This window comes from Podarcis filfolensis (genome assembly GCF_964270895.1).
Source record: "Podarcis filfolensis genome assembly, chromosome: 9".
In the NCBI taxonomy this organism is placed as follows: Eukaryota; Metazoa; Chordata; class Lepidosauria; order Squamata; family Lacertidae; genus Podarcis; species Podarcis filfolensis.
This window is the reverse complement of record NC_139610.1, coordinates 8,736,012-8,762,361: the sequence shown is the minus strand read 5'-3', so window position 1 is coordinate 8,762,361 and position 26,350 is coordinate 8,736,012. Positions and strand designations below refer to the sequence as shown.

General features: G+C 42.2%; 1 protein-coding gene across 14 annotated transcripts in view; it reads left to right on the top strand.

Annotated features, from left to right (window-relative positions):
* Nucleotides 1–26,350, top strand: part of KCNIP4 (potassium voltage-gated channel interacting protein 4) — a 420,252-nt gene that overhangs the window by 350,862 nt on the left and 43,040 nt on the right. The window contains exon 2 of one of the 14 annotated variants that reach the window (XM_083630790.1): nucleotides 22,306–22,407. The exons of 12 other annotated variants lie outside the window; for them this stretch is intronic. In XM_083630790.1, coding sequence (XP_083486916.1) covers nucleotides 22,306–22,407 — 102 coding nt within the window. Of the gene's footprint in view, nucleotides 1–22,305; nucleotides 22,412–26,350 lie in introns of all 14 variants that reach the window. One more of the 14 variants, XM_083630789.1, reaches the window with a different exon arrangement.

Here is a 26,350-nt window from a genome sequence, read left to right as displayed (position 1 = left end):
AGTAATCAAATCTGAATGGAGAATGGGGAATAAAGAGCGTGACAAATGAACCTGGCTTACCTACGCTCTAGTCTTCCATCGGCTCTTCTCATGCCAGTAAGCAAAGAGCAGGCCTGGACTAGCATAGTATCTCATGGTATGGAGAGAGTGATTATACAACTTTTTATTTATTTATTATTCATTAAGGTGTGTTTTTTTTTACTCTTTTTCTTTTGTCAAAATAATAATCATAGATAAATAAGAATAAAATGTGCACCCCACCACTGAGATCATTCTGTTGTAACTATCCAACCTCCCAAAATTTCAACTCTTCTTCGATGGTTTGACCCCCTTCCGTTTTAACAGTACAAATTCTACAAACACCTTCCATATCTCCTCAAAATCATTTCTCTTGCATATTCCCCATCTTACCTTAATGGCACATGTTAATTTATCATTAATAGCTATATCCCATACCACAGCGGGTGGCACTGTGGGTTAAACCACAGAGCCTAGGGCTTGCCGATCAGAAGGTCGGCGGTTCAAATCCCCACGACGAGGTGAGCTCCCGTTGCTCGGTCCCTGCTCCTGCCAACCTAGCAGTTTGAAAGCACGTCAAAGCGCAAGTAGATAAATAGGTACCACTCTGACGGGAAGGTAAATGACGTTTCCGTGTGCTGCTCTGGTTTGCCAGAAGCGGCCTAGTCATGCTGGCCACATGACCCGAAAGTTGTACGCCAAAAAGTGACAAAGTTTGAAGAGGAGTGGAGTAAATTTGTTGTGTATATACGGAATAATTGTAGAAGTTTAAAAAAACTGTAGCAGGGGTAATATAAATCTTGTGATGTGGATAGAGTGTAAATAGGAATCTGTAAGAGAGGATGTAAATTGTGAAAACCGAAGCAGGGAAGGAAGGAAGTCCGGGTGTGAAATTGCGCAGGGTAAATAAGAAGATACAAAAATTTGGAATGTAAAAGTTTATGCTTTATTTAATTTTGTTTTGTTTTTGAAAAATGAATAAAAAGCATTTTTTTAAAAAAAGAAGAAGTTGTACGCCAGCTCCCTTGGCCAGTAAAGCGAGATGAGTGCCACAACCCCAGAGTCGTCCGCGACTGGACCTAATGGTCAGGGGCCCCTTTATCTTTACCTTTATTCCTCTTTACACCCTTCTTCCATTTTATATTCCGCTTGCCCCTTCCACTTTCTAGCTATAATAATTCATACAGCTGTCAATAAATTTGTGAGCAAGTCCTTCATAGCCTGAAAACTTTTATACGACTTTTTAGATGCAAAAGTAATTGAAAATTGCTCATAGCTGAAGACACAAAGGTTGCACCATCCTCCAGCCATGGTTTAGGAACATAGGAAGCTGCCTTATAACGAGTCAGACCATTGAGTTACCGTATTTGAGCTTACTACTGTCAAGCCGGGACATGGGTGGCACTGTGGGTTAAACCACAGAGCCTAGGACTTGCTGATCAGAAGGTCGGTGGTTCGAATCCCCGCGATGGGGTGAGCTCCCGTTGCTTGTTCCCTGCTCCTGCCAACCTAACAGTTCGAAAGCACGTCAAAGTGCAAGTAGATAAATAGGTACCGCTCTGGCGGGAAGGTAAACGGCGTTTCCGTGCGCTGCTCTGGTTCACCAGAAGTGGCTTAGTCATGCTGGCCACATGACCCGGAAGCTGTACGCCGGCTCCCTCGGCCAATAAAGCGAGATGAGCGCCGCAACCCCAGAGTCGGTCACGACTGGACCTAATGGTCAGGGGTACCTTTACCTTTACTGTCAAGCCCAACTGCAGTGATTCTCCAGGGTTTCAGGTGAGGCACTCTGAAAACTACCTGGATATTCCAAGGATTGAACCTGAGACCTGAATACAAAGCAGGTGTTCCACCACCAAGCTATAGCCTTTCCTTAGGTGAGGAGAATTAAAATGTCCTACTGCCTGCCCAGAATGACACAGTATATCACATATATCCCAGCATTTCACACATGGAAACAGAGAGACACTCCTTTACTTACAGCACCCTGATGCTCACATCAAAGATTCCTGCATGAGCAACCCTCCATGACCTCTCCCATAACAGGCACGTTCAGTTCAGTAAGTTTATTGTACTAGCCAAAAGGCCATGACAAAACCATTCAGCACAGGCGATATAAAATACAATACAAAATCCCCACTTGAACAAACAGAACCATGTATATTTGCAAGTAAGACTATAAATGGGGAGTCTCCACAACTACATACATACTGTTTATTTCAATTTAGACCTCCAAATCTACTTTACAATTTACTGCTATTTTGTCCAATTCCTTCCGCCTAATCTTTCTCGCTGCCTGTGCAAAAAGGACCACTTTTTGAGTAACAAAGGCATTAGAGTTCCTCAGCAGCAACAGAACCCTCTCTGCCAAAGAGAAGCAGCTTTCCTGAACAAACAAGTGATTAAGAAAGCATCTCCTGTCTCTGACGAAGGCTATTTTGTGATTTTTTTTATTTTTTTGGCCTTCCAAACACTGTACTCAGCTGTTTTCCATCAGGACAGGCCAATCTATACAACACATGAATTTATTCTACCTCTATTTTTTGGTATAGGCATTTGGGAAGTACACTGTCCTCTTATAAAGCCACACTACTTGCCTTGCCTGCCTGAAGTCAGCACAAGAACATCAGTATCAGTGGTGGGAAGATGAGAGATTCCCCTGCTGCAATAAACCCTTTTCATATGGGCATAAATGGCCATAGGAACTTGCAGTTTAGAACAACAGGATGAAATCAGAAGCATTGAACATCTGCATTTCAGCACGGTCTGTGTTATACCTTCCTCCTGGGCCGTGTTCAGAAAGTGGTGGGGGGGATGAGTGTTCAGACCCATAGGCTCTCACTTGTGGGGTGCCTCAGGGTTCTATTCTCTCCCACATGCTTTTCATGTATTACTGTATTTTAATATTTTGTTGGAAGCCGCCCAGAGTGGCTGGGGAAACCCAGCCAGATGGGCGGGGTATAAATAAATTATATTATTATTATTATTTCCTTGAAGAAGGTTGAGTGGCTATTGTCATAAATAATGGAAAGGGGAAAGGAGCTAGAACGTGGGTGTTAAATTTCTAGTGAAGATGCTCAGAGCTGAGCCATTCTCTTCAGTCCTTGGTAAGAGAAAGTCCTCTGAGTGAATACAAAGAGTGAGGAAATCAACTTACCGTGGATAAAATTGTTTAAAAACAGACTTTTGTGCAGAACTGTAGAAGAAGCTAGTTGATTGATCTAAGGAGCCTGTGCTATTAAGGAGATATGTGTTCTGCGTAAAAGCCATTCAGTGTGCCGCAGTTGGGCCCAAGTGATCTGTAGGGCACTGGCATGACCAACTTCCACCTAAAGCAGGCCTGTCATTGTTTTGCATGCCACTGTATGCCACATGCCAATGCACACTGGCCTCTTCCTCATCTTCACCCTCCTTTTGTTTTTGCTGCTGCATTGGCACCGCAGGGGACTCCCACCTCGCAATGTGTCACTGGCCATTGAGTTATTCCAGAGCAAGGCAGAAAGCAAATACAGTAGTACCTCAGGTTAAGAACTTAATTTGTTCTGAAGGTCCGTTCTTAACCTGAAACATACTTGGAGTCGAGAGTGGATTTCATGCTCTTTATTCAGCTCATAGTGGTGGGAGGAATGGAAGTTCCCCCTGAATGTCTGCTTTATATACATTATTTACACAATGGGCCCCACGTGATTGGCTAATTCCGGGATTCACCTGTAGGCCAATCAGGTTGCGGATTCACTTCCATTTTTTTAAAATAAATTTTTATTGATTTTCCAACATGAATTAAAACACATTACAACTAACAATACATAGACAAACAAACATATAAACACGTATAATTTCATAACCTCTTTTTCTTAAGCCTTATTTCAATGACTTCCCCATACCTCCCTTTTCTGCATCCCTGTTTTGAACTTTTTCAGCAACCCCTAATTTCAATTACTTATGATTCACTTTCTTTAATCCTTTTTCTCTTACCCAATCATTTATCGCTGCAATTCTGTTTTACGTTACCTATGACATTTTAGCACTCATTGATTTTACAACAGTTCTTAAGATAAACTTTAAATTTCTTCCAATCTTCTTCCACCGTCTCTTTTCCTTGGTCGCGGATTCTGCCAGTCATCTCAGCCAGTCCCATATAGTCTATCACCTTCGTCTGCCACTCTTCCAGCGTGGGTAGTTCTTGTGTCTTCCAATACTTAGCTAAAAGAACTCTTGCTGCTGTTGTAGCATACATAAAGAACGTCCTATCTTTCCTTGACACCAATTGGCCCACCATGCCCAGGAGAAAGGCCTCTGGTTTCTTATGAAAGGTACACTTGAGGACCTTCTTAATTTCATTATAGATCATTTCCCAGAAGACCTTGATCCTTGGGCACGTCCACCAAAGGTGGTAGAAAGTACCTTCAGTTTCATTACATTTCCAGCATTTATTATTGGGCAAATGATAGATTTTTGCAAGCTTGACTGGGGTCATGTACCACCTATAAATCATTTTCATAATATTCTCTCTTAAGGCATTACATGCCATAAACTTTATACCGGTGGTCCATAACTGTTCCCAGTCAGCAAACATGATGTCATGACCAATGTCTTGTGCCCATTTAATCATAGCTGATTTAACCGTCTCATCCTGTGTATTCCATTTCAACAGCAAGTTGTACATTCTTGACAAATTCTTAGTATTGGGTTCCAACAATTCTGTTTCTAATTTTGATCTCTCCACCTGAAAGCCAATTTTCCTGTCCTGTTTGAATACTTCATTTATCTGGTAATAATGAAGCCAATCTCTTACTTTAGACTTCAATTTCTCATAACTCTGTAGTTTCACTTTTCCCTCCTCTTGTTCTATAATTTCCCAGTATTTTGGCCATTTAGATTCCATATTAAGTTTTTTCACTTCCTTAGCTTCCATTGGTGACAGCCACCTAGGGGTTTTGTTTTCCAACAGATCTTTATACCGAATCCAAACATTATATAGTGCTTTCCTAACAATATGGTTTTTGAAACCTTTGTGAATTTTTACCTTGTCATACCATATATATGCATGCCAACCAAACCTGTTATTAAACCCTTCCAGATCCAAAATGTCTGTGTTCTCAAGAAGTAGCCAGTTTTTCAGCCAGCAAAAAGCCGCTGATTCATAATACAGTTTTAAGTCTGGCAGGGCAAACCCCCCTCTTTCTTTTGCATCAGTTAATATCTTAAATTTTATTCTGGGCTTTTTGCCCTGCCAGACAAATCTAGATATGTCTTTCTGCCACCTCTTGAAACAGTCCATTTTATCCACAATCTGCAATGTTTGAAACAAAAACAACATTCTCGGCAAAACATTCATCTTAATAACAGCAATTCGGCCTAACAAGGAAAGTCTCAAATTTGACCATATTTCTAAATCTTTCTTAACTTCTGTCCAACATTTCTCATAATTGTCTTTAAATAAGTTCACATTCTTAGATGTCAAATTAATCCCCAGGTATTTCACTTTCTTTGCTACCATTAATCCGGTTTCACTATGAAACCTCTCTCTTTCAGCAACTGTTAGATTTTTCTCCAGTACTTTCGTTTTCTGTTTATTCAGCTTAAAACCTGCTACTTGACCAAATACTTGTATTAGCTCTAAAACTCTTTTCGTACTAGTGTCTGGCCAGGTTGCGGATTCACTTCCACCTGGAGCTGGATTGGGTGGCTCCTGTGGACCAATCAGACTGCTGCGTTCTGGATCCTATTGTTCTAGGACCAATCAGATTGCTGCATTCTGAATCCTATTGTTCTAGGGCCAATCAGACTGCTGCATTCTGAATCCTATTGTTCTAGGGCCAATCAGACTGCTGCATTCTGAATCCTATTGTTCTAGAACCAATCAGACTGCTGCATTTTGGATCCTATTGAACTCAGTACATAACATAACCTGAAACTGTTCTTAACCTGAGGTACCACTTTAGCTAATGGGGCCTCCCACCTGCCCCCTGCGCCGCCGCCGTACAATTTCTGTTCTCATCCTAAAGCAAAGTTCTTAACCTGAGGTACTATTTCTGGGTTAGCGGAGTCTGTAACCTGAAGCGTCTGTAACCCGAGGTACCACTGTACTGATTAAAGTCTAAGAGTACTGAACTGTCAGACTTTGAGAACCCTTCCTCAAAAAGGGGCTTGGGTGACCCACCACCATAGGAGAGCCTTGTTGAAGACCCACAGCATTCCTAGAAAACTAGACAATAGTTGGTGGGTGTGCACATTCGCTGCTCTTCCCAAGTTGCCCCTTGAGGCAAGAGGCTCAGTATGGTTTACAGGTGGTCCAGCCATGTAGATCTAAGTTGTTCTATCTCCTAACCCATGGGTAATAATCTTGATCAAGTTGCCATCCATAGTTAATCCTTGTCAAGTTAAAGAGTGGGATATAAATATCCAAATATAATTAGTGAAATAAAAGTCCACCTACAGCTAAAGAAGTTAAAAAATGGTAAGGTACTTTGCAAATTTATTAGCGATTGATAACCATACATTGCTAGTGTTTTACATCAGATTATCACAGTGTCTGCCAACCAGCAGAAAATACCAGTGACTGCTAGGAGACCTCAGTAACAAATCTACAGGGAGTAATGTAGCAGAGACACTTTTATGATTGGGGTAAAATATAATGTGAACTTTTGATATTGGACTTTCAATTCCGCATAAAAGACACCAGCTTGACATTTGAAATCATTGGTTCTTTTATTATTTTGGTTATAAATCAAAAGGCTGTGTGACTCCAGGGTGATGCTTTTGGGATGTCTAATCTTCATAAAACATTAAATCACCCCTCATTTGGGGCATATTTCTATCTTCTCGTAAGTTATTTCACAAACTTTGGTAAAATGCCATCCCTAATGGCCAGCCAAGTGGGATAACATAGTGCTGGCATTGCTGGAAGAGAATTGGCTCAGCTGGAGGTACAGTTGGGCTACAATAGATGCTTGGTGCCTTCATAGGCCCATGCATCTGGGAAGCTGGCAAATAAAGCTGAATAAAGTTGCAACCCTAAACTTTATTTATACAAATTTGGGTGGCGCTGTGGGTTAAACCACAGAGCCTAGGTCTTGCCGATCAGAAGGTTGGCGGTTCGAATCCCCACGACGGGGTGAGCTCCCATTGCTCGGTCCCTGCTCCTGCCAACCTAGCAGTTCAAAAGCACATCAAAGTTCAAGTAGATAAATAGGTACCGCTCTGGCGGGAAGGTAAACGGCGTTTCCGTGCGCTGCTCTGGTTCGCCAGAAGTGGCTTAGTCATGCTGGCCACATGACCCGGAAGCAGTACGCCGGCTCCCTTGGCCAATAAAGCGAGATGAGCGCCGCAACCCCAGAGTCGTCCGCGACTGGACCTAATGGTCAGGGGTCCCTTTACCTTTTATACCAATAAGGGTATACTACTACTACTACTAATAATAATAATAATAATAATAATTTAACTCCGGGCGGATCGCAACATAATATTAAAAACACCAAACATTTAAAACTTCCCTAAACAGGGTTGCCTTCAGATGTCTTCTAAAAGTCAGACAGTGGATTCTTTCCTTGACATCTGATGGGAGGGCATTCCACAGGGCAGGCACCACTCCCAAAAAGGCACTCTGCCTGGTTCCCTATAACCTCACTTCTTGCAGTGAGGGAACCACCAAAAGGCCCTCAGCACTGGACCTCAGCTGGGGTTGGAGACGCTCCTTCAGGTATACTGGGCCGAGGCTGAGATCCTGGCACACAACAGCTGCCTGTGAACACTCTATTTTGAGCCTAGATATTCTGTGCTGGTCCGAACATAATGTTCACCAACACCAGCTATTGGGGTGTAAGGGAAGAGGTGACCTTCTCCCACCAACACCACATGCCAAGAGGTGTTTTTAAGAACATAAAAAAGTAAGAGCAGCCTTGTTGGATCAGACCAAAGACCTATCTAGTCCAACATTCTGTTCCCACAGTGGTTATGAGAAGCTCACAAACAGGACATGGGTGCAATAGGACCCGCCTGCACATGATCTCCTGCATCTGGTGTTCAGAGGCATACTTGTTTCAAGGCTGTAACTTTTCATGTGTTTATTCAAGGCATCAGCCAGATCATTAGCAAATCAGTTGGTGCAGACCAGTTTTAACCAGTGCAAATATTCAAAGTTAAAGCTGCAGCGGTTTATTATTTTTTGCTCTTTTGATTCCAATGCACTCCTGAAATGGTATCAGAAAATGTGCTCATGGCAATGGTTCCTGTACCACGCAAAGGATTGGATTAGATGCCCCTTCAAATCTATGATGCCATTATTCTTCTTTAAATTAAGTCTGTTCACAATTGGCTTTTACCTGCACTACTTTAATTGTGAGGATTTGTTAGTCTACCTGTGAAGCCTTCTAAGTTATGTATTTATTTTAAGAGAGAGGCATCTTTTATGTCTATTTTAATCTGGAGTATTTTTTAATTTCCAGAAAGCTAATGAACAGTGTTCATTTCATTAAAACTGACAAGGCAATAAAATGTGACACCATAGATCTGTCTGTTTTGTCACTACTCATAATCTCATCTGTAATTTAAGGCCATCTAAATGTAACCTCCTCGAAGGATGTGTCATGGAAAACGTCTGCCAGGAGTCAGGGTGATATGAAATAAATCTGTCGAAACCCCTGGGTCAGGAACTTTCCACTACGTTATGGATGATAAATTCTAATTAATTCCATGGCCCTCTTTGAAGCCTTCGCTGTGTGTGAATAATACGTGGTAAGGTGTTGATAAAAGGATGACTTCAGGCTTGATCTTTGACCTGTTGTTGTAGTCCCTCTGTCAGCATTCTGCTACCTCCTGCACCAAATACTTCATTTCTCAACTTGCTGATATGGTGAGAGGAAGAAACTTTTTTACTTTGCTGTTATGCAAAAGAGCCATTTCAAGATTTTGGAAGGAAGAAAAGTTTCTCAGGAAGTCTGAAGGGTTTGGCCTTGCATGTAGTCCATATTTAATTGCAATCAATCGAAACGACCTGTGCCTTTTCAGGCAATTTGCTATTTATACCGCAGAAGAACCATTGCAATGATTCAATTAAGGGGGAAACCCCATAATTTTAGCATGTTGTATTAAGGACTTTCCATCTTCATTCAAGCTCTAAAATTCCTGAAAATTGCAACTGGGGTGCCAGACACAGGAGTTGTTGTTGTTTAGTCGTTTAGCCGTGTCTGACTCTTCGTGACCCCATGGACCAGAGCACGCCAGGCACTCCTGTCTTCCACTGCCTCCCGCAGTTTGGTCAAACTCATGCTGGTAGCTTCGAGAACACTGTCCAACCATCCTGTCCTCTGTCATCCCCTTCTCCTTGTGCCCTCTATCTTTCCCAACAGGGTCTTTTCCAGGGAGTCTTCTCTTCTCATGAGGTGGCCAAAGTACTGGAGCCTCAGCTTCACGATCTGTCCTTCCAGGAGTAGGAACTCTCTTTTTTTGTTCACAGGAGTCTTCTAAAAGTTTTTTGTTGTTGTTGTTGTTGTTCCATGGGATCCAAATTTGACAGTGCCCACCTGTCAAAATCCCCTCAGCAGCTTTGTGAAGTATCCTTTGAAGCAATCTCGCCTATCCTTTAAAGCAGTGGGGCCTCTTTCAATTGGCTTTCATACCTTCCAAGTGTCCTGATTTTCCAGGATCAACCCCAGAATCCTGGCTTCTGATTTGATCCCAGAATGTCCCAAGTGACAGCAGTGGCCATGAGGGAGCATCTCATTGCCTCTCCATGGCCGCTGCTGCCAGCCTCCTCCCTTGGGCAGCTCATAGCAGCTGCTGAAGAGCAGGTGAGGAAGAGGAGAGGTTGCGGCCAGCAAGGCCCAGCTCCGTGTGAAGCGCTGGCTCTGAGGGGGAGGCAGGAGGCAGATGATGATAATAATAAATTATTTATTTATTTATACCCTGCCTATCTGGATGGGTTTCCCCAGCCACTCTGGGCAGCTTCCAACAAGACACTAAAATACAATAACCTATTAAACATTAAAAGCTTCCCTTAACAGGGCTGCCTTCAGTTGTCTTCTAAAAGTTTGGTAGTTATTTTTCTCTTTGACATCTGGTGGGAGGGCGTTCCACAGGGCGGGCGCCTCTACCGAGAAGGCCCTCTGCCTGGTTCCCTGTAACTTGGCTTCTCGCAGTGAGGGAACCGCCAGAAGGCCCTCGGCGCTGGACCTCAGTGTCCGGGCAGAATGATGGAGGTGGAGACGCTCCTTCAGGTATACTGGACCGAGGCAATTTAGGACTTTAAAGGTGAGCACCAACACTTTGTATTGTGCTTGGAAACGTACTGGGAGCCAGTGTAGGTCTTTCAAGACCGGTGTTATATGGTCTCGGCAGCCGCTCCCAGTCACCAGTCTAGCTGCCGCATTCTGGATTAGTTGTAGTTTCCAGGTCACCTTCAAAGGTAGAGCGCATTGCAGTAGTCCAAGCAAGAGATAACCAGAGTATGCACCACTCTGGCCAGGGAGAAAGGGGGAGCAGAGCAGAGTGCAAGGAGTCTTGATTTTTTTAAAAAATTAAAAATCTTTGTGCATCCATGTCTAATCTTGCTCCTTTCTAAAATTTATTTATTGGTGTGTGTTCTTCTTTTTGAAAATCTATCAAAGAATAAAATAAAATGGTATTAAGGGCTTTCCTCAGGACGGTGGAGTGTGTGTGTGCCGTGCCCCATTGGTGTAGCTGTGATGACAATTGCCCTTCTTCTGATAGGAAATGCTCTGCTGGGGTGTGACCAAAAAATGGGGGGTTGAGGAGGGTCAGTTGTGGGGAGTGGGAAATGTCCCTATTTTCATCTGAGGAAAGTTGGGTGGTATGGGCTTTGCAGGCAAGTACTTCAATAATAATAATAATAATAATAATAATAATAATAATAATAATAATATAATAATAATAATAATAATAATAATAATAATAATAATAATAATAATAATATAATAATAATAATAATAATAATATTATTATAATGGTACCTCTGGTTAAGAACTTAATTCATTTCAGAGGTCCGTTCTTAACCTGAAACTGTTCTTAACCTGAGGTACCTCTTTAGCTAATGGGGCCTCCCCCTGCCACCGTGCTGCCAGCGTGCAATTTCTGTTCTCATCCTGAGGTAAAGTTCCTAACCCGAGGTACTACTTGCAGGTTAGTGGAATCTGTAACCCAAAGTGTCTGCAACCTGAGGTGTTTGTAACCTGGAGTACCACTCTATTTATACTCTGCCCATCTGGCTGGGTTTCCCCAGCCACTCTGAGCTGCTCCCAACAGAATTAAAAGCACAAAAAACATCAAATATTAAAAAATTTCCCTAAACAGAGCTGCCTTCACGGCTTTCAGTGGAGGTGTGGGGCTTTCTTAAAGTGGCAAAGCACCCTCTGACACATTGCCACCTCTCCTTTGAAAAGGAGGGAGGGTGCTTCTCCTTCTTCTTTAGGCAGCCAGGTGGCAGCCATGGCATTGGCGCTGACCCCTCAACCTCTTCATGGAGAAGTGCATCTGAGCCTGGCACTAGGCAGAATCACCTCCCTCACATCGGCATGGCGCTGCTTGTTGGGCACTTTGGGAACCGCATGAAGAGAGCTTTGCAAAAGCCCCTCCCTTTCATGCAAGCTCTACCCTTACCTGTATGACATCATCTGTGGTGAGGGTGGGCGTGGGTTGCCCTAAGCCAGGTGTCCTCAACCTCGGCCCTCCAGATGTTTTTGGCCTACAACAACAATAATAATAATAATAATAATAATAATAATAATAATAATAATAATTTATTATTTATACCCCGCCCATCTGGCTGGGCCTCCCCAGCCACTCTGGGCGGCTTCCATAGAAACCAAAAATACAGTAAAATATCACACGTTAAAAACTTCCCTGAACAGGGCTGCCTTAAGATGTCTTCTTCGCTTTGACATCTGCTGGAAGGGCGTTCCACAGGGCGGGCGCCACTACCGAGAAGGCCCTCTGCCTGGTTCCCTGTAGCTTTGCTTCTCGCAATGAGGGAACCGCCAGAAGGCCCTCGGCGCTGGACCTCAGCGTCCGGGCAGAATGATGGGGGTAGAGACGCTCCTTCAGGTATACTGCACCAAGGCCGTTTAGGGCTTTAAAGGTCAGCACCAACACTTTGAATTGTGCTCGGAAACGTACTGGGAGCCAATGTAGGTCTTTCAAGACCGGTGTTATATGGTCTCGGCGGCCGCCCCCAGTCACCAGTCTAGCTGCCGCATTCTGGATTAGTTGTAGTTTCCTATGATCCCTAGCTAGGAGGACCAGTGGTCAGGGATGATGGGAATTGTAGTCTCAAAACTTCTGGAGGGCCGAGGTTGAGGAAGCCTGCCCTAAGCCAATGCTCAAATAAATGTAGTAAAAGTATTATTATTAGTGGTTAGAATGTCACCCAAACTTCAAAATTACATACTGACCGTGATGGATGGTGGCAGTACCTCAGAACAGCATTCCAAATCAAACAGGCTCTCGTTTTCTAACTGGAGAATGTGGGTTTCTTTATCCACAGAATTTATTAATTCAGCTCAGTGAAGCAGCTAACAATCTTGCTGATATTAAAACAAGTAGGCTTATTTGTTATTTGGGAATAATGATTGGCGTCATTTTTCCCTCACTTGGGTGAATTATAGGAGTGGAACTCTATAAAAGTTGCATGATTAGGACTGTTTTAAGGAACAGTAAGAGCAGACATATGAAATGTTCAGAACACTCTAAACTTCGAAAGCAAGTTATAAAGGTTGCATTATATTTCTGAATCATATTGGGCTGAAAACAGATTTCACAGAATCGTTACTAATGTTCATATACCAATTGTTTTCAATATTCAGATGGATATTTGAGGCAGGTGCTGGTGACTAGAGAGGTATTCTCCATTTATAGTATGCTCTCAATAAAGGTTTAACACCTTTTTTATTTGTCCAGACTTGTAGTGAACAGCAAGTTCATTCTTAGCTGCCGAGAACATCTGAACACACAGAGCCACACCTATTGGTAGTAAACTACAAGTTGCAAAAAAGGAGATTCCGACTAAACATATGGAAAAACTTTGACAGTAAGAACTGTTTGACAGTGTAATGGTCTCCCTTGGGAGTTGAGGACTCCTTGGAGGTTTTTAAACAGAGGTTGGGGGGCCATCTCTCATGGATGTTTTAGTTGAGAAGGGGTTGGATGGATGGCCTTTAGGGTCCCTTCCAACTGTATCTGGCAATACAGATTTGATTCCTCCCCCCCCCAAAAAAAAGGCAGGTTGAAACGTTTACAGAATAGGTTATACAATGATTAAATTGCAAGTTTTCATATAACGGTTTATAATACAGTGGTACCTTGGGTTACATACGCTTCAGGTTACATACGCTTCAGGTTACAGACTCCGCTAACCTAGAAATAGTGTTTCAAGTTAAGAACTTTGCTTCAGGATAAGAACAGAAATCGGGCTCTGGCGGCGAGGCAGCAGCAGGAGGCCCCATTAGCTAAAGTGGTGCTTCAGGTTAAGAACAGTTTCAGGCTAAGAACGGACCTCCGGAACGAATTAAGTACTTAACCCAAGGTACCAGTGTACTGAAAAAAACCTCATATTTTTATGCTAATGTTCTACAATTTAGAAAATGGGCAGCATTCTACCAAAACAAAAAAACACTGACTTTTGTTTCTTAATTTGATTATTGTCAGTTGGACTACCTCCCAAATGCGTTTTTCCACCCTTAAAAAAAAAAAGGTAGAGGACAGTTAAGTCCAGTCATGGACAACTCTGGGGTTGCGGCACTCATCTCGCTTTACTTGCCGAGGGAGTCGCCATTTGTCCGCAGACAGTTTTTCTGGGTGATGTGGCCAATGACTAAGCCGCTTCTGGCGAAACCAGAGCAGCGCACGGAAACGCTGTTTACCTTCCCGCCAGAGTGGTACCTATTTATCTACTTGCAGTTTGAAGTGCTTTCGAACTGCTAGGTTGGCAGAAGCTGGGACCAAGCAACGGGAGCTCACCCTGTTGCAGGGATTTAAACTCCTGACCTTCTGATTGGCAAGCCCTAGGCTCTGTGGTTTAGACCACAGCTGTTTTGAATTACTGTTGTATTTGGCTTATACACATGCATCCACACACAAATGGTCACACCAGCTAACACAAACTTCATAAGATGAGAGCTGTTTCCCAGTTCTTGAATACAATGGTTAAATCAAATTTTCCTGTGGATTACTGTATACAATGATTTAACACTTTTTGTTATTGTTGTCAATTAATATTTTCAAGCTTCTGCAATACCATTCACGAGCACCCAAGTAAAACAGATTAAATGCATTCTTGGGATGCTTTTGAACAATGCTGGCATTAAAAAGCAATTTCCAGAGTTAAGATAACACCATGAATACATTTAACTTTTGTTGTGGTGAGATGATAACAGGTACTTTTAATAAAATAAGTTTTTTTAAAAAAAAAATAAAGACATTCCAAGACAGAAGAAAATGGATATTTTGGGCTTAATTGAGATGCAACAGGCTAGGCATTCAATTATTTTGCTCATAATATGAAGGTTTCAGGATACAGGTGTTTGTTTTTTCATGTTTCAAAGTGAATACAAAGAGATTTCTTATTTCATAAATTTTAAGTTTCAAAAACATTACAGCCAAACCTCGTGTTGCGTTAGGTTCATGTTGTGTCTTTTCCGCTTACGAACATGGGAAACCTGGATGTGTATATTTCCAGGTTTCACTGCGCGTGCATGCGTAGAAGCGTTCTATTGCACCCCACGCATGTGCAGAAGCATCGCTTTAGTTACGGACTTTTTGGTGTGTGAAAGGCACCCCGGAACGGATTGAGTCCATAACTAGAGGTACCACTGTATCAGATTGGAATTCTCAGTGTGGGCCACAAAATATATGCAGAGTCAGTCTCCAGGAGACTTTGGTGTAAGGTAGTTCATATATTTAACAAAAACAACATATCCTTCCTCAGTGTTCTTGACATAGTGCCACACCAGAGCAATTGGGGAGGATTTAAAATGATGTGGTATGGGAATTGGACAGTTGGACTTCCTCTTTCTACTTGAGTGCTGTTAATTCTGGTGTGATCCATTCCTTGGCAGATGCTGCTTTGGTGAAATTAAGCCAAAGGAGGTAGCTTCTTTGAGAATTAGTACTGTTCAGTTTCCAAGGATCTGCTTAGGGCAGCTGAGTTCTTTCCCCCAAGTAAACTCTTGATGTGGGCAGAGGAGGAAGAACTACAGAGGAACTGACTCTACTTTGTTGTTTGGGTGAATTAGACTGGTGGTTAAATCCTATACTGTGGTACATCGCGTTAAGTACTTAATTCGTTCCAGAGGTCCGTTCTTAACCTGAAACTGTTCTTAACCTGAAGCACCACTTAAGCTAATGGGGCCTCCTGCTGCCGCTGCGCCGCTGGAGCCCGATTTCTGTTCTCATCCTGAAGCAAAGTTCTTAACCTGAAGCACTATTTCTGGGTTAGCGGAGTGTGTAACCTGAAGCGTATGTAACCTGAAGCGTATGTAACCCAAGGTACCACTGTACATCAGAGGGTTCCCCCCCCTTTTTTCTAGTTTTTATTGGTTTTTCAATATATACATCCTTTATAAAATATCTCTCTAACAATTTTCCATTATTTCCTGCCCCCCTCTGCTGGACTTCCCTCATACTTCCACTTTGTTTTATTTTCAGTTTATTCATCCTGCATATTATTTCCCCAATTAATTCCTAATACATTTACATCTATTATTATTATTATTATTATTATTATTATTATTATTATTATATACATTTGTGAATGTTTACTCAAACCCCACCAATGAGTCCAACTCTTCATGTTGTCTCTTCATATACATTGTAAATGGTTCCCATTTTCTTTTAAAGTCTTTGTCGTCCCTTTCATGTAAGTTATCTGTTAATTTTGCTAATTCTGCATATTCCATGAGTTTCTCTTGCCATTGTTCTTTTGTTTGGGGTTTCCTCTGTCTTCCAAGCTTGTGCTAGTAGAATTCTTGCTGCTGTTGTTGCATACATAAATGATTTCCAGTTGTCTTTTCTTATTTCTTGATCAGAGGTTTTCAACCTTTTTGAGTCCATGACTCCCTTGACCAACTACATTCTTTCTGTGGGCGTTCACAAGATAAAAATTACTTACAAATTCCACATTTCCCAAAACTAAGTGAACTGAAACAGTTATCCTTCGAAATTTGTGCTTATCTGAATTTTGCAATGCTGTTCTCTAGCCAAGTAACGTACACAAAATTTGGAGTTAAGTGGCTAAAAGTGAACATATTAGAGACACCTACAACAACCCATTATATTAGGGGGAATTGTTTCTGTAAAAATATGTACAGTAGGAGAAAATCACAAAAAATGGTGATGGATTTTCATGAGGACTTCTGTTAAAAAAATATCTGCAAGCTGATGTAGAAATGTAGAGAACTGAATTTAAGGTTGAAGAAGATGAAAAAGTGAGAGAAATCAAAATTGACATATTTGCGTATTACTACCTATCCCTGATCTGATAACTGAATGACGATTCATTTGATTATGGGCATGTTTGTCAAGTAAATAAATAAAAATTACTTAACTAAATGACCAATTCCATCACAGATGGCTCAGTTCTGCCCCCACAACATAAACGCTGACCCCGCAACATAAATCTTGGCTATGCCCATGGTGCCTAGACTAGCGGTTATCCTCACAGAAATGCAAAATAAAAAGAAGTAGCATCCAAGTGAAATGATAGGACTTTATTAAAATATAAATGTGCATAGGGGCAGCCTCAAAAATAAGGAGGAGGCTACAAGAAACCACATCCAAAGCAATGTTTTTATACTTTTCCAGATGACACATGCCATTTCTATTCACCAAAGAATCACAGCAATCTTAATTGTTGCAATCCAAAGTCATCTTCCTGAACCAAATCTTTTAGCTCATCATGTTATTATGTGACCACATACAGCAATTTTACAGTGTCTTTCTTTATTAAGACTTTGACTAATTTTCCTTTTCATTAAATGACTCCCAATAATATCCAATATTAATCACAATTGCCATACTTAGCAAATTCTCTTTTCATGCGTACAGCGGCCACCATAGAATCTAACAGTCTATTATTTTCAGTTTTCTGGAATGTGCATTCACTGTACCTAAAAGCAGCTGCTTGTTGTTGTTGTTTAGTCGTTTAGTGGTGTCTGACTCTTCGTGACCCCATGGACCAGAGCACACCAGGCACTCCTGTCTTCCACTGCCTCCCGCAGTTTGGTCAGACTCATGCTGGTAGCTTCGAGAACAATGTCCAACCATCTCGTCCTCTGTCGTCTCCTTCTCCTTGTGCCCTCCATCTTTCCCAACATCAGGGTCTTTTCCAGGGAGTCTTCTCTTCTCATGAGGTGGCCAAAGTATTGGAGCCTCAGCTTCAGGATCTGTCCTTCCAGTGAGCACTCAGGGCTGATTTCCTTCAGAATGGATAGGATTGATCTTCTTGCAGTCCATGGGACTCTCAAGAGTCTCCTCCAGCACCATAATTCAAAAGCATCCATTCTTTGGCGATCAGCCTTCTTTATGGTCCAGCTCTCACTTCCATACATCACTACCGGGAAAACCATAGCTTTAACAATACGGACCTTTGTTGGCAAGGTGATGTCTCTGCTTTTTAAGATGCTGTCTAGGTTTGTCATTGCTTTTCTCCCAAGAAGCAGGCGTCTTTTAATTTCGTGGCTGCTGTCACCATCTGCAGTGATCATGGAGCCCAAGAAAGTAAAATCTCTCACTGCCTCCATTTCTTCCCCTTCTATTTGCCAGGAGGTGATGGGACCAGTGGCCATGATCTTAGTTTTTTTGATGTTGAGCTTCAGACCATATTTTGCCCTCTCCTCTTTCACCCTCATTAAAAGGTTCTTTAATTCCTCCTCACTTTCTGCCATCAAGGTTGTGTCATCTGCATATCTGAGGTTGTTGATATTTCTTCCGGCAATCTTAATTCCGGTTAGGGATTCATCCAGCCCAGCCTTTCGCATGATGAATTCTGCATATAAGTTAAATAAGCAGGGAGACAATATACAGCCTTGTCATACTCCTTTCCCAATTTTGAACCAATCAGTTGTTCCATATCCAGTTCTAACTGTAGTTTCTTGTCCCACATAGAGATTTCTCAGGAGACAGATGAGGTGATCAGGCACTCCCATTTCTTTAAGAACTTGCCATAGTTTGCTGTGGTCGACACAGTCAAAGGCTTTTGCATAGTCAATGAAGCAGAAGTAAACGTCTTTCTGGAACTCTCTAGCTTTCTCCATAATCCAGCGCATGTTTGCAATTTGGTCTCTGGTTCCTCAGCTAGCTCTGTACAATAACAGGTAGGCAGGCACAGGCCTTTTCAGTTTAGCTAGGCCATAGGTTCAAAACAAATCAAAATGACATAGTTTTATGAAATTATTATTTTCACCAACAATTACATCGCAGCTGAAAAGAGGGGCAGCCTTAAAGCACCCCAGATTTCATAAGGCTGTAGAAGAAAGAGACAACCTTCTACAAACTAGAGAATTCAGACTTGAAACTCGCTGGAAATATGTGAAGTATTGACCAATTTTCATGCACAAAAATGTTCATATCAAAAATAGCTTTCTTGCCCTCACTGCTTCAATCATCAGTAGCTATTTTATAATGCTTATCCAATTCACAGCAGACACAATGATTCCAAAGGAACTTTAGTTTTCTACTTGGTCCGGTATTCTTTTGCAGATGTGGTCTAAGATGCCATAATTCAAAGCAGTGGCATAGAAGGAGAAAGGGACTGTAAATTATGTCTGTTCAAATGCTTTTACTGAGCAAACAAATGGAAAGGATGAAATGGAAGAGGGCAAAGGGTGCAGAAGGAAAAAAAGACAGTTGTATGCGCAACCGAGAGATACGTTTTGCCCTGAAATAAAAGAACTAACTGCTACTACTTTGATTACTCATTGGTCTCATAATTCATGTTACATCATTCTTTTCTCCTGCACTGTTGAATGAAACAGTGTCCTTGATTGTTTGATAGAAACAACATAAAATATGAAAAACGACCACCAGTTTACACTATTATTCTAAACTGGAGGCATGAAAATAGAATATCTAAGATTTTGGATTGGCTCACTGTTCTCACAAGATAAATGTGCTCCTTTTGCTTTTATATTTGTTCCGCCTTCAACTCTCAAAGTTTCTCTATTTTCTGGTGTTTTGCTTCCGCTAGCACAAGGCAATTCATGAGAATGCATGGCTGCCACCAAAATCACCACTCGCCTTCTCTTGCTTAGCAATATCCAGTAAAACATACTCCATACTGTGACATTGCAAATATCCCTTCTTTCCTCTACTAGCTGTAAAAGGATTGTAAGGTTAAATGGTGTTTGGTTCCAGATACAGCAGAGTTTTACAGGCAAGACAGATTTGTATTCTGAGAAAAGGTAATTATGGATTTTAGAAACATAACTGGCCAAAAGGCTAGTTTTAGGAGTTCTGTTTTATGCTGTGTTCCCCAAATAAAGTTTTGTCAGTGTGTGATCAAAGGAAACGTTTGATTTTCTTATGTAATAGCTTCTGCAACAGCAACTGCTACAATCTCTTCTTAGTGCTAAGGATGGTGACAATTTTGGCAATAATCGAGCTTCTACTCCAGCTGCAACCTGTTCACAAGCTTGTGAGCCAATCAGGTTTCACGTGAGTGCTGGCAATATTTAATGGTACAACATTCTTCAGCTGTGAAATATAACTAACTGATTGACAACTTATCGAACCAGGCCGTTATAATTGTGCAACCCATTTCTGTGTGCCACTGAAATGCGTATTCCCTTGAACTCTGTTTAATTGAGGTGATGACAATTGTTGTTGTTTAGTCGTTTAGTCGTGTCCGACTCTTCGTGACCCCATGGACCAGAGCACGCCAGGCACTCCTGTCTTCCATTGCCTCCTGCAGTTTGGTCAAACTCATACTGGTAGCTTTGAGAACACTGTCCAACCATCTCTTCCTCTGTCGTCCCCTTCTCCTTGTGCCCTCCATCTTTCCCAACATCAGGGTCTTTTCCAGGGAGTCTTCTCTTCTCATGAGGTGGCCAAAGTATTGGAGTCTCAGCTTCACGATCTGTTCTTCCAGTGAGCACTCAGGGCTGATTTCCTTCAGAATGGATAGGTTTGTTCTTCTTGCAGTCCATGGGACTCTCAAGAGTCTCCTTCAGCACCATAATTCAAAAACATAAATTCTTCGGCGATCAGCCTTCTTTATGGTCCAGCTCTCACTTCCATACATCACTACTGGGAAAACCATGGCTTTAACTATACGGACCTTTGTTGGCAAGGTGATGTCTCTACTTTTTAAGAACAATAGCCATTAACATTTGTTGTTGCATTTCTCATCCTGTTTCCTACTATCATTGTGGGGAAGGGAGGTGGAAATCCTATCAATTTAAAGGGTTATTCACCTGCCAAAACAATGTTGCTTAAATATATTGGCCTGAGGGGAAACTATCAAGGCCAGACTAGAGGAGGAGGATGTAAGTTGGATGTAAGGGTGGGAAAGAGGCGAGAGCACATTACTACAATGATGAAAGTAAACTACAGGTATGAAAACATATACAAACTAGTGACACAATGTGACATTAGTCAGTGTCACCTGCCCCTCACCCCCATTCAGGGCCAACAACACAACTGAGGATCAAGTGACAAGCAAACTTTTTAAAATATTAAATAAAACAAAAACAAAAACCCAACTTACTGTCCCACCCTTGCCATCACTTTCTTTTGATTTCTCATCATTATGCAAAGAACATTGGTGAGTCATCTTCAAATGATTTAGAGAAGCTGTCACGGTTTCTGATTTGATCCTGGAATGTACCACTTTTCCTTAGGATGTCCCTGTTTTCAGTGGAAAAATGTTGGAGGGTATGGAGTTATCTGACCCTCAAGCTGTCTGAAGGCAATCCTGTATAGAGATTTTTTTAAAAAAACAAATGTTTAATGTTTTATATGTTTTTATATGTGTTGAAAGCTGCCCAGAGTGGCTGGGATAAGCTAGTAAGATGTGTGGTGTATAAATAGTAAAATTATCATTATGGAATAGAGCATGGATAGGCAAAGTAAGGCCTGGGGGCCAGATCTGGCCCAGTTGCCTTCTAAATCCGGCCCGCAGACAGTCCGGGAATCAGTGTGTTTTTACATGAGTAGAATGTGTCCTTTTATTTAAAATACACCTCTGGGTTATTTGTGGGGCATAGGAATTTGTTCATTCCCCCCCCCAAAAAAAAAATAGTCCGGCCCACCACAAAGTCTGAGGGACAGTGGACCGGCCCCCTGCTGAAAAAGTTTGCTGACCCCTGGAATAGGGCGTCCCTGTTTTCATCAGATAAATGTTGGAGGGTGTGTTGAACTAAGTTCTGGCGAGGTCTGGCTGAAAAAAAGCCCTGCATGCCACAATTAGGATTTGAAAAAAGCCTCCCGTTAACTGCACTGGAAAGTTTTTTTCAGAAGCAGTTGGAGGGGCCAGGAGCATGACAGCAGCAAGGAAGGTCTCTTTAGATATATGTGCATTCACAAGCACTGTGTAGGAATGTGTCATAGTGGTTGGAAACCCATGGGAAACTCTGGCAGCCTGCCTTGCCCCATAAATTTATAGTAACAAACCCACTTCCTTCTCATTCTTCATGGTAGTCATCTCCCATGTTTCAGCCATGGTCACTTTATCTTTATAGCAACTGAACTGATCAATTAAGACTTAGCCTGCACATGGAAACTCCAAAAATAATTGTCATTATAAGCATGGAATGATGAAGAAAAAAACCCCAGAGTAGGCTCATATCAAGGAAAGGCAAAAGTACCAGCTGGTTATCACAGTTCCTGTGTGAATGACGTGTGCTAAAGTTTGATGCGAACTCAGCAGTAGAGCTTAAAACATCATGGGGGACAACAAAGTGGATTTTTTGTTTTATATTTGAATCACAATGCAATTAAAGCAATTACAGAGGTGTCTGTCAATATTTTGTCACTTAATCTTTTTAAAAAAAACACCCAGACATCTGGCTCTCTGTAGAGATGAGTTAATAACAGTATTTGCATTTCCTTATTTATTGCGCTGCGATGATCCACTTATAAAAAGAGATAATTTGTACAAGAGCCTCTGGGGCATGGAATAAATGCAAAGAGGTGGATATTTTGTTGTCCTCCGTGTTTCTCGACTGGGAATGTTTGCCTGCTTGCTCCCCGTGCTTCCTCCCTCAATATGCAAATGTTTGATGTGCAGCATGCAAGTTTATTTTAAAGAGATTTTAACAGCCCTGATCATGTATCTTCTAGGTTTCCTCTACACCCAGAGCAGTACCAAACACAGCATTAAAGAGCGACTTATGAAGCTCTTTCCTTGTTCAACTGTCAAAACAACATCTCCTGATATTCAAAGCAAGTTTCTTTCCCCTTTTCCCATTTGCTAGACTTTTGTGGTTAGATTTGCATGCATCACCAGGTATATTTTAAAAATGATTTTACTAACTTTCTTGAAATCAACTACAACCTCTTGATTTAACCTTCTGCTGGATATCTGCTTTACAACCTTGGAGTGTTTGAGAAGATACCATTTCAAAGACTGAATTAACTTGATGGATTCTGCAGTAACGGGCCTCCATGACTTTCACGAAGCTGGCAGATGGTTGGAGAAGTAGGTTATGAACTGTGTTTTGAGGAAGGCTTGAAAACTTACCAGGTTTCCTCTGATGAGGAGAACCATAATAGTGGCTAAAGTCATCTTGACCACACTGCTACCAAACTTCCCTACAATTGCAGCAGTAAATAAAAACTGTTCAGCTCCTAGCAGGATGGAAGTACAGTGGTATCTTGGTTCTCAAACGTCTTGATACTCGAACAACTTGGAACCCAAACGCTGCAAGCCCAGAATTAAGTGTTCTGTTTTGCGAACCTTTTTCAGAAGCCGAACATGCTCCTTTTTGAGTGTTATGCTGAGGTCTGTCTGTTTTTGCTGTTTATTTTGCATTTTTGTTTTTGCGACTTTTTGGTTTGTTTTTGTGACTGTGTGGAACCCAGTTCAGCTACTGGTTGATTGATTGTGTGACTGCAGTACATTGTTTATTGAATTCATTTTATGGATCAGTGGTCTCATTAGATAGTAAAATTCATGTTGAATTGCTGTTTTAGGGGTTGTTTGTAAAAGTCTGGGACGGATTGATCCATTTTGCATTACTTTCTACGGGAAAGCGTGCCTTGGTTTTGGAACGCTTTGGGTTTGGAACGGACTTCCGGAACAGATTAAGTTTGAGAATCAAGGTACCACTGTAAAGAGTTATTGGGGAGCAACCATACATTTTTAAAATGCCTCTTTTCAGGGCCCATGAGGCAGTTACCTCAGGTGGCAGGCTGGGGAAACTGGGAGAGGTGACAGATCTGTACCTCAAGTAGCCACTACCAAACAATTCTACATTGTAAATCTTATATTAATAATCCAAAAATTGAGAGAACAAGGTACAAGATCTACTACAGAAGCCACAAACAGGAAACTCATTCAAATTGTGTCCAAAAGGAAAATTCAGTCTTTAAAGTTCCTTTAGCCAGGCTCCTGTAGATATCAACAAAGGTAAGTTTGATCAAATGAAGTGTCGGCGATGTTGCGCTCAAGGGTTAGATATCAACGAAGATAAGTTTGTTTCGCCAATGAAGAGTCTCAGGCTTCTTCAGTAAATTCTCTCTCACGGTTTTGATATATTTGTAAACATGCAAGTTCATATGTTACATTCCTTCTTGGCTTAAGCTACAATATTTAATTTCTTTCTTCAGGAATTTTTTCCTCAAGATTTTGGTGTATTTACATACATTCAACCTCATATGCTAAGTTCTTTCTTGACTTAAGCATTTATTCATTTACTAAGCGAAACAGGTGACAAAGGCTGGCACCCTGTCTAGCTCTCGTATGTAACATTTTCCTTTTGGACACAATTTGAATGAGTTTTCTGTTTGTGGCTTCTGTTGTAGATCTTGTACCTCGAAGTAGAAGGGCGGCAACTGGGGACACCATTTTCTGTTTTGCCTCAAGCAGCGAAACGTCGTGGACCAGCCCTGCCTCTTGTGCATTGTCACAAGCTGTGCCTCAGAAAGTAATGGCATGTGCAAGAGGGCTGCATCAGTGGACTTTAATGGGAAGATTCATATTGGAGGAGAAAGTCCCACAAGTACCTTGGTCCCGAGCTGTAAAAGGCTTAGAACCAGCACCATAAATTGTGCTTGGCAACGAAGGGGCAGCCTGTGCAATAATGAGGTCGCATGATCCCAGCACTTGGCCTCAGTGGTGGAGGAACCCTCTCCAGCACCCGGGGCGGGACGCCGAGGGGCGGGGCAAACCGCCCGGTGACACGTGTGCCCGGTGACCATACGGAGTGCATATGTGCGGCCATGCATGCGCACTCCGTATGGGATGCCACACATGCACACTCCATATGGACTGCCACTCGCACTTGCCATCCATACAGTTGTCCGTACGGAATGTGCATGTGCAGTGTCCCTTATGGACTGCGCACGCGTGGCAGCCCATACAGTCAATGCAAGAGCGGCAGCCCATACGGACGTCTGTATGGATGCCGCGCAAATGGCGCCCATACTGACTGTGTGCACCCTCGGCTGCTCTACAGCTGGAGGGAGGTAGGGGCCATCTTGTCACCCCCCCTGAGTGGCCCCCAGGGCAACCCGCCCCTCTGCCCCCCACTTCATTCCCCCCCCCCTGCTTTGCCTCAGTCAGAATTTTAGCAGTGGGATTCTGCACCAGTTGAAATCTCAGGGGTGGGCTTTCAAGGGCAGCCCCACCCAGAGCACGTTATGGTAATCTAGCTGTGATATAACTAATTCATGCATCACCATAGCCAGGTCTGAGCGTGCCAGAAAGAGGAGTACATCTGGCAAACCAGCCTGACATGGCTGAAAGCTTAGTAAATGAGGCTGTCTGATTGAAGTAATAGTGTAAATATGGCTCTTCACTCCAGGGTCAAGTTGTCTTTGGTTTATTCTGGGGATGTGGGGTAAATACTTCACCATCACACTTTAGATTAGAACAAGTAGGACCTGTGAGAAAATAGTTGTGGCATGGGATGTTCCTATTCTGGAATTCTTCCAGGACACTCTGCTTTGCTCTACTTCTGATTTTCATGTTTTCCCTTCTCAACAGCCAGGGTTCTGTGAATTCTGAGCATGCACAGTCCTCATCACGCTGCCCCCCCCCTTTAAATGTTTACCTTAAATTGTTTTCGGTGTGTGGAATGTGAGTTTGTGTGATTTTGCATATGGTAGCGTTTTCCCAAGCCTGTGGATACTTCCTTCATGCGCATTGATGGTGCTGTTTTGGCTACAGAATGCTGCAGCGAGGCTCCTCATGGGGTCCCTGCCATGGGAGCATATTCACCCAGTGCTTTACCAGTTGCACTGGCTCCCGGTGGAATATCAGGTCAGGTTTAAGGTGCTTTGTGGCTTAGGGTCCCGGGCCCTAAGGAAGTCAGACTATCTTCCACCAGGGCCAGGGCCTTCTCAGTGATGGCTCCGACCTGGTGGAATGCTCTGTCCCGTGAGACCAGGGCCCTGCAGGATTTAACTTCCTTCCGCAGGGCCTGTAAAACAGAACTATTCTGCCTGGCTTTCAATTTGAATTTAGCCTGATCTTTTATTCCCCTTCCTTCCCTCCCCCTCCCCCTTTTTATGAAGATTACCCACTCTGGGATCCCACAGCTAATTCTCCCCTGGTCTCCTCGCTGGCCCAAATAGGACTAATTTAGCCAGCTAGCCCTGGTGATCATCTAATTTTATTGGATGGATTTTCCCCCTAAATTGATTTTTGAATTCTGAATTTATTGTTATTCACTTTTTATACTGTAGTTTATGCTGTTTTTGTTGCATCAGTTAAGTGTTTTGAATTTGTTGTCAGCTGCCCTGAGCCCGGTTTTCTGAACTGGGAAGGGCGGGGTAGAAATAAATAAAAATAATAATAATAATAACAATAATAATAATAATAATAATAATAATAATAATAATTATTATTATTATTATTATTATTATTATTATTATTACATTTAGAGAATGAGTTCACCATTAGGATATACTGTAGTCTTGAGATAGCCCAGAGCAAAGATGTTGGCTCTCCATTCATAACTCTCCAAAGGAGCAACATACGTGTAGAACAAACAGCTCCTGTTGTGATCAGTCAGAATAGTGTTTGTAGCAGTAGATAATGGGCAGATGTGCACCAAACATTTAAAGCACATCTAGAGCACATGTAAAACAAATGTTTTTCCCAACGAATCCTGGGGACTGTGGTCTTCCCCTCACAGAGCTACAGTTCTCGGCACCAATTCTC